Raw genomic sequence first — 11912 nt, 5'->3', positions numbered from 1 at the left:
AAAAAAAAAAAAAAAAAAAATTAAGTAGCCAGGCATACATCCATGTCCTGTGTTCCCATCACCTCTTAGTTTCTTAGTGCTATCTGTAAATGTTTATATCACAATAACCATCTTTCATCCCTGCCCTCAACACTGAGGGCAGCGCCTGTGGCTCAGTGAGTAGGGCGCTGGCCCCCTATACTGAGGGTGGCGGGTTCAAACCCAGCCCTGGCCAAACTGCAACAAAAAAATAGCCAGGCATCGTGGTGGGAACCTGTAGTCCCAGCTACTTGGGAGGCTGAGGCAAGAGAATCCCCTAAGCCCAAGCTGGAGGTTGCTGTGAGCTGTGATGCCATAGCACTCTACTGAGGGTGACAAAGTAAGACTCTCTTAAAAAAAAAAATTAAAAATACTTTTTTTAAGACAGCCTCATTCCATACCCTGGTTAGAGTGCTGTGGCATCAGCCTAACTCAACCTCAAACTCCTGGGCTAAAGCGATCCTCTTGCCTCAGCCAACCAAGTAGCTGGAGTTGTATGGACCACAATGCTGGGCTGTTTTTTTTTTTTAATAGAGATGGGTTCTAGCTGTTGCTTATGTTGGTCTCCAACTCCTGATTTCAAAGGATCCTCCTGCCTCACCCTCCCAGAGTGCTAGGATTACAGGTGTGAGACACTGCACCCGGCCCCTCCTGGTAAAACTTAATACACAAGTTTCAAGAATACACACAATTTTAAGAATACACAAGTTTAAGAATTTCATGACAGCCAGGCACAAAGGCTCATGCCTCTAATCCCAGCACTCCAGGAGGCTGAGGCAGGTGGATTGCTTGATCTTAGGAGTTTGAGACCAGCCTTCGTCACAGTGAGACCCTGTCTCTACTAAAAATAGAAACTGCCTAAGCCCAAGAGTTGGAGGTTGCTGTGAGCTGTGCTGCTATGGCATTCTACTGATGGCAATATTGTGAGACTCTGTTGCCCAAAAAAAAAAAAATTCTTTAACAATCTTCTGGGGCTGGCTCGGCGCCTGTGGCTCAAGCAGCTAAGGCGCCAACCACATACACCTAAGGTGGCGGGTTCGAATTCCCAGCCCGGGCCTGCCAAACAACAATGACGGCTGCAACCAAAAAAATAGCCTGGCATTGTGGTAGGTGCCTGTAGTCCCAGCTACTTGGGAGGCTGAGGCAGGAGACTCGCTTGAGCCCAGGAGTTGGGGGTTGCTGTGAGCTGTGATGCCAGAGCACTCTACCCAGGGGGACAGCTTGAGGCTCCGTCTAAAAAAAAAAAAAAAATGCCGGAGTGTTGAAGCGGGTGCCTGTGGTCCCAGCTACTTGGGAGGTAAAGGCAGGAGACTCGCTTGAGCCCAGGAGTTGGAGGTTGCTGTGAGCTGTGATGCCACAGCACTCTAACCCAGGGGGACAGCTTGAGGCTCTGTCTAAAAAAAAAAAGGTTTCAACCCATAGTTACCTTTTTCATTGGTCAGTTTGAATCAAGCAGGAGATGCTATTCTAGCTCCCACAGAACTACAGGATTTCACAGAAGTGGAAATTTCCAACTTCTAGAAAGTTAAGTCTATAAATTCCCAAGAACTGAGTCACCATGGAGAGGACCCTGCAGGTGTATCCTTGTGGAAGACCTGTTCTAGACCTCACCCTTCTCAGGGATCCTCTCACTGGGCGTCCTGTGTCCTTTATCCCTACAAGGTCCAGGGCCCAGATTCCTGCATCACCCATAAAGGGAAGACAAAAGATCTTGTCATCTAGGACAAGCCTCTCAGGTCTGGGTTAGACCTCGTCAGACAGCACAAACGTGGAGTCTCTACTCACAGAATTTATTAGTAAAGTGCCACACCACCACTCAGGGCAGTAAAATCTCTGGCATCCCCAACCCACTCAACTGGACAATTAGGAGAGGCTCTCAACTGGAGCCTGTCCATAGGATGGTATATGGCAGTGTTGAAATCCTCCAGGGCCTACAAGGAACTATGTGCCCTCACTGATGAGGGAACATGATGGCAGAGCTAGGGCATAGGATGGCAACTGCCCAGAGGTTCCTTTCATTTGGACGCTTCCAGCATTCTGAGGGGCTGCAGGCCCTGAGGCTATGTTCAAGCCTGGGCATAAACAGGGGTCTGCTCAGACTCCAAGTGCTGCCTCAGGGCCAGCCTCACACTGGGAACAAGAGAAGTGCTCTATGCACACTTGGAACAACAGTGAAAACCTTCCCCCTGGGAAGCAATATATAAATGCAAAGTTCAGTCATTTTTGCAAAGAAATTTACTAATCATGTACAGAGAGATCATGGAGCTGGAAGAGGTGATGAATCTCAGTTGAGAAGAAACTCAGGTAGCTAAATGAGTTCATGCCCCAAGTCGTCCACACTACTTGGGCCAAGATGGCTCTTCCCCTTGTGGGGGCAGTGGAGCCTCTGCTTCCTCCCCAGGGTCCTGCTTCTCTCTCTGGGCATCGATCCACCTCTGTGGGGCAATCATCTTCTTAGGGCCATGCGGTGGCGGGCCAATGAGTGCTTCAATGTCCTCGTAGTTTATCACCTCCTTTTCCAGAAGGGCACTTGCCAGCTAGAAAGAACAGGTCAGTGTGAGAATCCCCAGGGAGGTGGCAGCTCTGACACAGACCAGTCCCCAGGTCCCCACCCTTTATCTCAATCATGGAAATTACTTGCCAGCTGCTAGCCTCAATTCTTCTACTTCCTTTTGAAGCCTCTGCTTAGTTTTGAAAACTGCAATTACCATCATAAAACAGTTTGTCTATCTATGGAGTGAGGGAGTACAATGCAGAACCCTCCTGGCCAGAATCTGGGGAGAGGGTGTGTGAGCTGGAGGACCATGCAGTTTGGGGTGGGGATTGTGGTCCTGGCAAACACTTCACTTGCACATCACCCTGCATGTGGCAATTGCCGCAGCTCCACCCTGCCGACAGAGAACACTGCTACAGCCACACCTTATGTGTTCTTAAATATTTTTTTTTTTTTTTTTTTGAGACAGTGCCTCAAGCTGTCCCCCTGGGCAGAGTGCCGTGGCATTACAGCTCACAGCAACCTCCAACTCCTGGGCTCAAGCGAGTCTCCTGCCTCCGCCTCCCAAGCAGCTGGGACCACAGGCGCCCGCCACAACGCCCGGCTATTTTTTGGTTGCAGCCATCGTTGTTTGGTGGGTCCGGGCTGGATTCGAACCGGCCACCTTAGGTGTACGTGGCTGGCGCCTTAGCCAGTTGAGCTATAGGCGCCGAGCCCATTTTGTTACTCTCAATAGAGTGCTTTAGCATCGCAGCTCACAGCAACCTCCAACTCCTGGGCTTAGGTAATTCTCTTGCCTCAGCCTCCTGAGTCGCTGGAACTACAGGCATCCGCTGCAATGCCCAGATATTTTCTTTGCAGTTTGGCGGGGGCCAGGTTCGAACCCACCACCCTTGGTATATGTGGCCAGTGCCTTTCCCACGGAACCACAGGTGCTGCTCCAAAACTGGGGCAATTTTTCTGTGGCTGTAATGCAAGACAAATATTTTGTGAAGGGATGCTCTAATATACCACAAACTGACTGTGTGAGCGCTCACAGTTCAAGCACCACACTCACCGTTCAGTGGGTGGTTGGCCTACAGCCCTGTCCCCACATGTCCCTGCTCCCACAGGAGAGAGACCCAGCTGTGCAGAGCAGCTGGTCAGTAACAGGGAGGCCTGGTCTATACACAGAAGCTGGTGCAGCCTGGGGGAGCAGTGCCCCCTTCAGGAAGGGCAGCACACATGTGGTGCCCATCTGTCCACACACGCAGGGCCCACCACTACTGAGTTCTGGGCAGTAGGTATCAGAACCAAAGGGTACAAAAGTGACCCCACACAGCCTCACTGTGAGAAAAACACCTGATGAGCTCAACTGAGGAGCATTCTACAAAATACCAAAAGAATCTTCAAAACTACTAAAGTCACTGAAGACCAGGAATGTCTGAGATCCTGGCACAGCCAAGAGGAGCCCAAGGAGGCCTGAACAATACAGAGAAAGGCCCTCAGGAGAGAAGCAGGCAGCCAGACTGTGTGTGGGCTCCAATTCATGAGATTGTGTGTGTGGTGCTCAGCACAGTGGCATGGGAGTCGGAGAGGGCAACAGGGCTGTCTGTAATCTTCTGTCAATCTAAAACTACCCAAAAAGAAAACATTGCCAAGGCCCAGCGTGGGGGCTCATACTTGTAAACCTAGCACTCTGGGAGGCCTAGGGGGTGGATTGCCTGAGCTCACAGGTTCAAGACCAGCCTGAGGGAGACTTTGTCTCTAAAAATAGTCAGGCATTGTGGCAGGCACCTGTAGTCCCAGCTACTTGGGAGCTGAGGCAAGAGAATTGCTTAAGCCCAAGAGTTTGAGGTGCTGTGAGCAGTGACGCTCTGGCACTCTACTGAGAGTGATATAAAGAGACTGTAACAAAAAAAAAGAAAGCATAAATCTTATTTATGATTTAAATTTATTTTTATTCTAATTTAATTAAAATAAATAAATAATTGATTTTATCTAGCAAAAAATTTTCAGGCTGAGGGGGCGCCTATGGCCCAGTAGGTTGGGCGCTGGCCCCATATACCAAGAGTAAGGGGTTCAAACCCAGCCTTGGCTGAACTCCAACAAAAAAATAGCTGGGCACTGTGGTGGGCACTTGTGGTCCTAGCTACTTGGGAGACTGAGGCAAGAGAATCGCCTAAGTTCAGGAGATGGAAGTTGCTGTGAGCTGTGTGACGCCTCGGCACTCTACTGAGGACGATGAAATGAGACTCTGTCTCTACAAAAAAAAAAAAAAAAAAAAATTTCGGGCTGGGCACAGTGGCCCACGCCTGTAATTCTAACACTCTGGGAAGCTGAAGCAGGTAGATCCCTTGAGCTCAGGAGTTTGAGACCAGCCTGAGCAAGAGTGAGACCCTGTCTCCAAAAAATAGCAGGGCATTGTGGTGGGCACCTGTAGTGCCAGCTACTCAGGAGGCTGAGGCAAGAGAATCACTTGAGCCCAAGAGTCTGAGGTTGCTGTGACCTGTGACGCCACAGCATTTCACCAAGGGTGACAAAGTGAGACTCTGTCTCAAAAAAAAAAATATATATATTTTTTTTTTTTTTCAGAAAAAAAGTTTAAGAGTTTGAAGAAGATTAAAAAAGCCTCAGTAGGCTCGGCACCTGTGGCTCAAGTGGCTAAGGTGCTAGCCACATACACTCTAAGGTGATGGGTTCGAATCCAGCCCAGGCCTGCCAAACAACAATGCAACCAAAAAAAATAGCCAGGCGTTGTGGTGGGCGTCTATGAGCCCAGCTACTTGGGAGGTGGAGGCAGGAGACTCGCTTGAGCCCAGGAGTTGGAGGTTGCTGTGAGCTGTGATGCCACAGCTCTCTACCCAGTGGGACAGCTTGAGGTTCTGTCACAAAAAAAAAAAAAAGCCTCAGTAATTGCTAATGTGAGTGCAGGTAATGTGGGATGTTGTTCTTGCTACTTTGAGGAAACTGGCTTGATGTCTTTATAGTAAAAAGTATGGAAAATGTAAGATTCTATGGGGAATTTGCATGGCCTCTACTTCCTCTACTCCCTGTACGCTGCAAACACTTCATGCCAGGGTGGGCAGGTTAGCACCCCATGGCCCGATGCCCCACCAGAGCCTCACCGCCTGCAGCTTGTCCCAGTTGTCCAGCAGCACCTTCTCCGTGTGTCTGTAGGCCCTGGCTACCAGCAGCTTTGCTTCCTGCAGAGGGCAGGCAGTCTTGTCAGCAGCTAGTCAAGGGCCACCACTCACTGGCTGCTCATCTCCAGCAGCAGGGACTGGCCTTTCCCTCTCATGATGAACAGGATGACGGCCCAAGACCCCTGCTCAATGGCTGTTCACACCCTGCAGGCCTCTCCAGGAGGGGCCCTGCCTGCTTCTGCCACACCCCAGCAGTCCCCTGAGCACACCACCAACACCAAGCTGGTTCTGTGTGCACGGCCACTTGGGCACTGGCTCTATCATGTAGTCATCTGTCTGATTTTCTTCCCAGATTCCCATCTCCAATCTCATCAAGAGAATGCAGGCTCTCATCCAGAACACCCCTGAATAGGACAGAGCTGCAACAGCCCAAGAGGAAAAGCCCACATGGGGCCTGCAGCTGGACTCTCACAGAGTAATCTGGTGAGCCTCCTCTGAGGAAGCAGAGAACTCCTCACAGGCTGACCCAGGCACCCTTTCCCCCCTGGGCAGGGTGGACTCACGTGATCCATCATCTGCTGGAGGCCCTGGCTAAAGGGGCGTCGACCCACAACTGCAAAGCCCTCCTGTGCTTCAGGGAAGGCGATGGGCCCGATGCCAGGTGCCATCCCAAACTGCTTCACCATGGAGTAGGCTATGCGAGTGACTTTCCGCAGGTCATCCTGGGCCCCTGGGGTGTGGCATCAAGATGAGTACACTCAGTGCTGCAGCCCAGATGCCCGTCATGCATTTTATCTCTGGGAGTCCCACAATGCCAGACAACCAGGACACCTGTGCCTTGTTACTCTTCTTTAACACTTTAAGAAATGCTCTCTTGTCTCAGCACCTGTGGCTCAGGCAGCTAAGGAATCAGCCATGTATACCTGAGGTGGCGGGTTCGAATACAGCCTGGGCCCACCAAACAATGACAGCTGCAACCAAAAAATAGCTGGGTGTTGTGGTGGGTGCTTGTGGTCCTAGCTACTTGGGAGGTGGACACAGGCGAATCCCTTGAGCCCAGGAGTTGGAGGTTGCTGTGAGCTGTGATGCTATGGCACTCTACCCAGGACAATAGCTTGAGGCTCTGTCTCAAAAAAAATAAAATAAAAAAATGCTCTCATAAGGGCTAGGCGTGGTGGCTCACGCCTGTAATCCCAGCACTTTAGGAGGCCAAGGTGGGCAGATCGCCTGAGTTTACAAATTCTAGACTGGCCTGAGCAAAAGTGATACCCGTCTCTCAAAAAAAAAAAAAATAATAATAATAATAGGTAGTGCCCATAGCTCAGGAGATAGGGCACCAGCCACATACACGGAGGCCAGTGGGTTTGAACCCGGCCTGCACCAGCTAAAACAATGACAACTGCAATGGGGGAAAAAATAGCCAGGCGTTGTGGTGGGCGGCTGTATTCCCAGCTACTTGGGAGGCTAAGGCAAGAGAATCGCTTGAGCCTAAGAGTCTGAGGTTGCTGTGAGCTAAGAAGCCACAGCACTCTACTAGGGGAAAGAAAGTGAGCTACTCTGTCTCAAAAAAAAAAAAAAAAAAAGAAAGAAAGAAAGAAAGAAATATTCTCTTATTTAAATATTTTTTATTTATTTACTTTTTTGAGACAGAGCCTCAAGCTATCCCCCTGGGTAGAGTGCTGTGGCATCACAGCTCAGAGCAACCTCCAACTCCTGGGCTTAAGTGAGTCTCCTGCCTCAGCCTCCCAAGTAGCTGGGACCACAGGTGCCCACCCAGCTATTTTTTGGTTGCAGCCGTCATTGTTTTGGCGGGCCTGGGCTGGATTCAAACCCGCCACCTTAGGTGTATGTGGCTGTCGTCTTAGCCACTTGAGCCACAGGCGCCGAGCCCTCTTATTTAAATATTAACATCTGCGCTCACTGCACAGCTGTGCTTAAGCACAAGCCTGGGTTTTGCAAGGAGGGAAGAGGGATGCTCTCTCACCTTGCTGCACATCCCAGTGAAGTAGTAGCTTGACTCTTTCAACTTTATTCCAATAAAGTTGGAAATAATTTACCAATTAAATTCATTTATAGTCTGCATAACCATAAACATTTTGCCAATGAAATTATTTTAAGCTTTGCTTAGTTCCAAATCCACTTTAAACACAGATCATCTTTTAAAAAACACCAAATAAGACCATATGCAGTGGCTCACACCTGTAATCCCAGCATTCTGGAAGGCTGAGGAGGGTCTCATGAGCTCAGAATTTGAGACCAGCCTGATCAACGGCGAGACTGTGTCTCTACTAAAAACAGAAAAACTAGTCAGGTGTCATAGTGGCACCTGTAGTCCCAGCTACTTGGGAGGCTGAGGTGTGAGGATGCCTTAAGCCCAGGAATTTGAGCTGCCAGTTATGACACCATGGAACTCTATCCAGGGAGACAGAGTGAGACTCTGTCTCCAAAAAGTCAAAGAACAAAAACAGCAACAAAAAAAGAAAATTCCAAACCCCTTGCATCACATTCAATTCTTCCATCAGTCCCCCCCCTGCAATGGGACAGAGGCCTAATGATGTGAGAACACCTCTCAGTTTCCATCCCGGCTCCTGGTGTGCTGGTCCTCACCAGAGGTGACCCTGCTAAAGGCGATGGCCTCCGAGGCTCGGCCACCCAGCGCCATGCACATCCGCTCAAACAATTGTTCCCTGGTGAAGAGATGCTGGTCCCTGGGGAGCATCTGAGCAAAGCCCAGAGCAGCATTAGTCCGCGGTGCTATGGAGACCTGCAGAGTGTTGGGACAGCACAGTCAGCAAAGCAGGATGTGGGCTTGAAGGAGGAAGAGGTGGGGGCAGTGCAAGAGAAGCCTGTCAGAGGGTCTCACAGCAGGAAGCAAATCTGTACCATATCACTTTCATAACTCTAAGGCTGACCAGCTCACAGGGACACAGAGGGTTTCTAGGCAGAGGCACCTGTGCCCACTGTTAAAACTCTAGGCCTCTCTAAAAGTCAAGGAAATGAGGCCTCTTAGTAACAGACAAATGGGAGGTGAGAGGATGAACCCCCCCAGCTGCTGAGCTCAGGTGCTGCCGCCACTGTAGGCTCACACAGGAGCGGGAAAGCCCCAGACGCCCACCATACGAGGGACAGAGGAGGACTCTAGTGGGTTCTCTGCTAGCCCCTACTGTTTCTGAGAATTACAGCAGCAAGGTAGCCATATCAAAGTGCCTTAAGAATCCCAAGAGTGGGGTGGCGCCCGTGGCTCAAGAAGTAGGGTGCTGGCCCCATATATCAGAGGTGGCAGGTTCAAACTCGGCCCTGGCCAAAAACTGCAAAAGATAAATAAATAAATAAAAAATCCCAAGAGGAAATTTAATTTTAAATCTCAAACTAATTAAATTACCCCTAAAAGGCAAGAAATAACAGCTGCCATAGTGATGATCACAATAACCACTGCATCAGTAACAGTAACTTCACAATCTTTGTCTAGCAGAACGTTGAGCCTTAAGATTTTTTGTTGAAAAAAAAAAAAAAAAAGATTTTTTGTTGACAGAGTCTATGTCGCCCTCGGTAAAGTGCTGTGGTGTCACAGCTCATAGCAACCTCTAACTTTTGGGCTTAAGGGATTCTCTTGCCTCAGCCTCCCAAGTAGCTGGGACTACAGGCACCCACCACAGTGCCCGGCTATTTTTTGGTTGCAGTTGTCATTGTTGTTTAGCAGTTCTGGGCTGGGATTGAACCTGCCAGACTGGGTGTATGTAGCTGGCGCCCTATCCACTGAGCAACAGGTGCCGCCAGCAACAAGAAATTTAAAATTAAGTGGCGCCCGTAGCTCAGTGGGTAGGACACCAGCCACACATACCCAGGCTGGCCGGTCGAACCCGGCCCAGGGCAGCTAAAACAACTCCAATAACAACAATGAAAAAACCCAGCTAGGCATTGTGGCAGGTGCCTGTAGTTCCAGGTACTGAGGAGGCTGAGACAAAAGAATCACTTAAGCTCAAGAGTTAGAGGTTGCTGTGAGCTATGGCCATGGCACTCTACCCAGGGCGTCAGCTTGAGACTGTCTCAAAAAAAAAAATAAAAATAAAAATAAATTTAAAATTGGCATTTTGCTCAAGGATTTTTCTGCATATGTTTGAGTTGCTGTGTTAAAATGTTATTTATCTTCAATGTTGAGATTTTTGGTGTTCCATAAATGTGAAGGCCAAGCCAGCATCTGCTCCCTTCTGCAGGGCTCGGCCCCAGCTGCACCAGGGGCAGCTGAGCATACCCATTGAAAGCAGCACCTTGTCTCAGGACACAGCCTCCAGCCCTCCTGTACACACAGAAAGGGGCAGTCTTGATGAGCAGGAGTCCCAAACATCGCCAAACTAACAATCTCCTGTGCTATGCCTGGCACCCTTGAAAACCAGTAATGACACTGGTATCCGAAGCTGGCCACTTGCTAGGCCATGTGCATGCGTGCCCCACAGTGAGGAGGAAGCAGCGGCTACACAAGGCAGCCTCAGACCGGCCGCTGCAGTGTGCTGCACACACATCCCGTATGTTCGTGTCTCTGGCTCATGCAGGGTCTTGGGGTCATGGACCCCACACCTTTTTTGGAAGCTATTGATGATATTACCATTTAATAAGAATAAATTTTTGGTTGATATTAGTAGACAAAGGTAGTGTTTTAAAAATGCATTTCTTGGGAGGCACCTGTGGCTCAGCGGGAGGGCGCTGGCCCCATATGCCGAGGGTGGTGGGTTCAAACCCAGCCCCAGCCAAATTGCAACAAAAAAATAGCTGGGCGTTGTGGTGGGCACCTGCAGTCTCAGCTACTCAGGAGGCTGAGGCAAGAGAATCGCCTAAGCCCAGGAGTTGGAGGTTGCTGTGAGCAGTGTGATGCCACGGCTTTCTACCGAGGGCAATAAAGTAAGACTCTGTCTCTACAAAAAAATTAAAAAAAAAAAAAAATTCATTTCTCAGGCCAAGAGCGGTAGCTCACACCTGCAACCCAACATCTGGGAGGCTAAGGCACAAGGATCCCTTGCGCTCAAGAATTCAAGACCAGCCTGAGCAAGAGCAAGACCCTATCTCTACTAAAAATAGAAAAACTAGCGGGGAGTGATGGGCGCCTATAGTCCCTCCCAGGTATTCAGGATGCAGAGGCAGGATTGCTTGAATCCAGGAGTCTGAGGTTGCTGTGAGCAATGATGACGCCAAGGGCACTCTACCCAGGGTGACTCTGTGAGACTGTCTGAAAAAACAAAAGTCTTCTTAACTCACTCCTCAGTAATAGGAGTTAGTTGGGAGTGGACAGCACACTGCAACTCCTCACTCCCAGGACACTGTGACCTCCCAAATATCACACGTGTAACTGAAGCTGAGGTTCAGGACAGGAGGCTCAGACAAGAGGCACATACTCTGGCCCTGCATCCTGCTTCCTGGCTTCTGCCCATGGTCCCAGCTTTTCTATCCTCCAGGCTGGCTCTGCCAGGACCTACCTTCATCACCGCCTCCGTGTGCTCCAGGAGCCAGCCTACCAGGGCATGACCTGATTCGTGGAACGCAACCACTTTCTGCTCCTCCTGGGACAGGATCTTGCTCTTTTTGGCAGTCCCTGAAAAGGAAGCCGAGGATGGGCCCAGGCACCACAGGCTGTTCTCATCCCATGCCGAGCAGGTCCCCTCTGCAGGGTCACCTGCTGCAGGTCTCCCAGCTTCACAACCAGCACCTCACACCCAGCACACAGGGAAGCTCTTCAAGCAGAAGAGATGTGGAAGGAGATTGTACTTTTGTTTCTATACATGGCAGAATCATCAGCACAGCTCCCGCAGGTCTAGGAACAATGGCACCATCCCTGGAAGCCTCCCCCTCTCCCTGTGTGGGTTGCAGAGCTGGGGTGAGAGGTCACTGCTGGCTTCTGATTTTGTCACTAACAGGACAATCTCCTCTTACTTGCCCCTTAGAACTAGCAGCAGCAGCTGCAGCCTCATCACTTTGCAGCTCCCTTCGCCCCTTTATAAGTTCACTGCCTCTCTCCTACTCACATATTGTAACCAGAAATAAAACATGTATAAAAATATGGGTGTCACCTGTGGCTCAGTGGGTAGAGTGCCGGCCCCATATACCAAGGGTGGCGGGTTCCAACCCGGCCCTGGCCAAACTGCAACAAAAAAATAGCCAGGTGTATAGCAGGTATCTATAGTCCCAGCTACTCGGGAGGCTGAGAAAGGAGAATTGCCTAAGCCCAGGAGTTGGAGGTTGCTATGAGCTGTAATGCCACAGCACTCTACTCTGTCTCTAAAAAA

At 49.9% G+C, this 11912-nt stretch overlaps 1 protein-coding gene across 1 annotated transcript in view; it reads right to left on the bottom strand.

Moving 5' to 3' along the window:
• Positions 1–2235: 2235 nt before the first annotated feature.
• The window catches only part of SPG7 (SPG7, paraplegin matrix AAA peptidase subunit), a 34622-nt gene continuing 24945 nt past the window's right edge, over positions 2236–11912 (bottom strand). The window contains exons 10-14 of the mRNA XM_023507488.1: positions 11106–11221; positions 8245–8401; positions 6201–6367; positions 5620–5697; positions 2236–2555 (exon numbers count right to left, since the gene is read on the bottom strand). Coding sequence (XP_023363256.1) covers positions 2358–2555; positions 5620–5697; positions 6201–6367; positions 8245–8401; positions 11106–11221 — 716 coding nt within the window. The 3' untranslated portion in view covers positions 2236–2357. The remainder of the gene's footprint in view (positions 2556–5619; positions 5698–6200; positions 6368–8244; positions 8402–11105; positions 11222–11912) is intronic.

The sequence above is a fragment of the Otolemur garnettii genome, unplaced genomic scaffold (assembly GCF_000181295.1).
Source record: "Otolemur garnettii isolate 467f Iridium unplaced genomic scaffold, OtoGar3 scaffold00185, whole genome shotgun sequence".
Classification (NCBI taxonomy): domain Eukaryota; kingdom Metazoa; phylum Chordata; class Mammalia; order Primates; family Galagidae; genus Otolemur; species Otolemur garnettii.
This window is presented reverse-complemented; position numbering and strand designations above follow the sequence as displayed.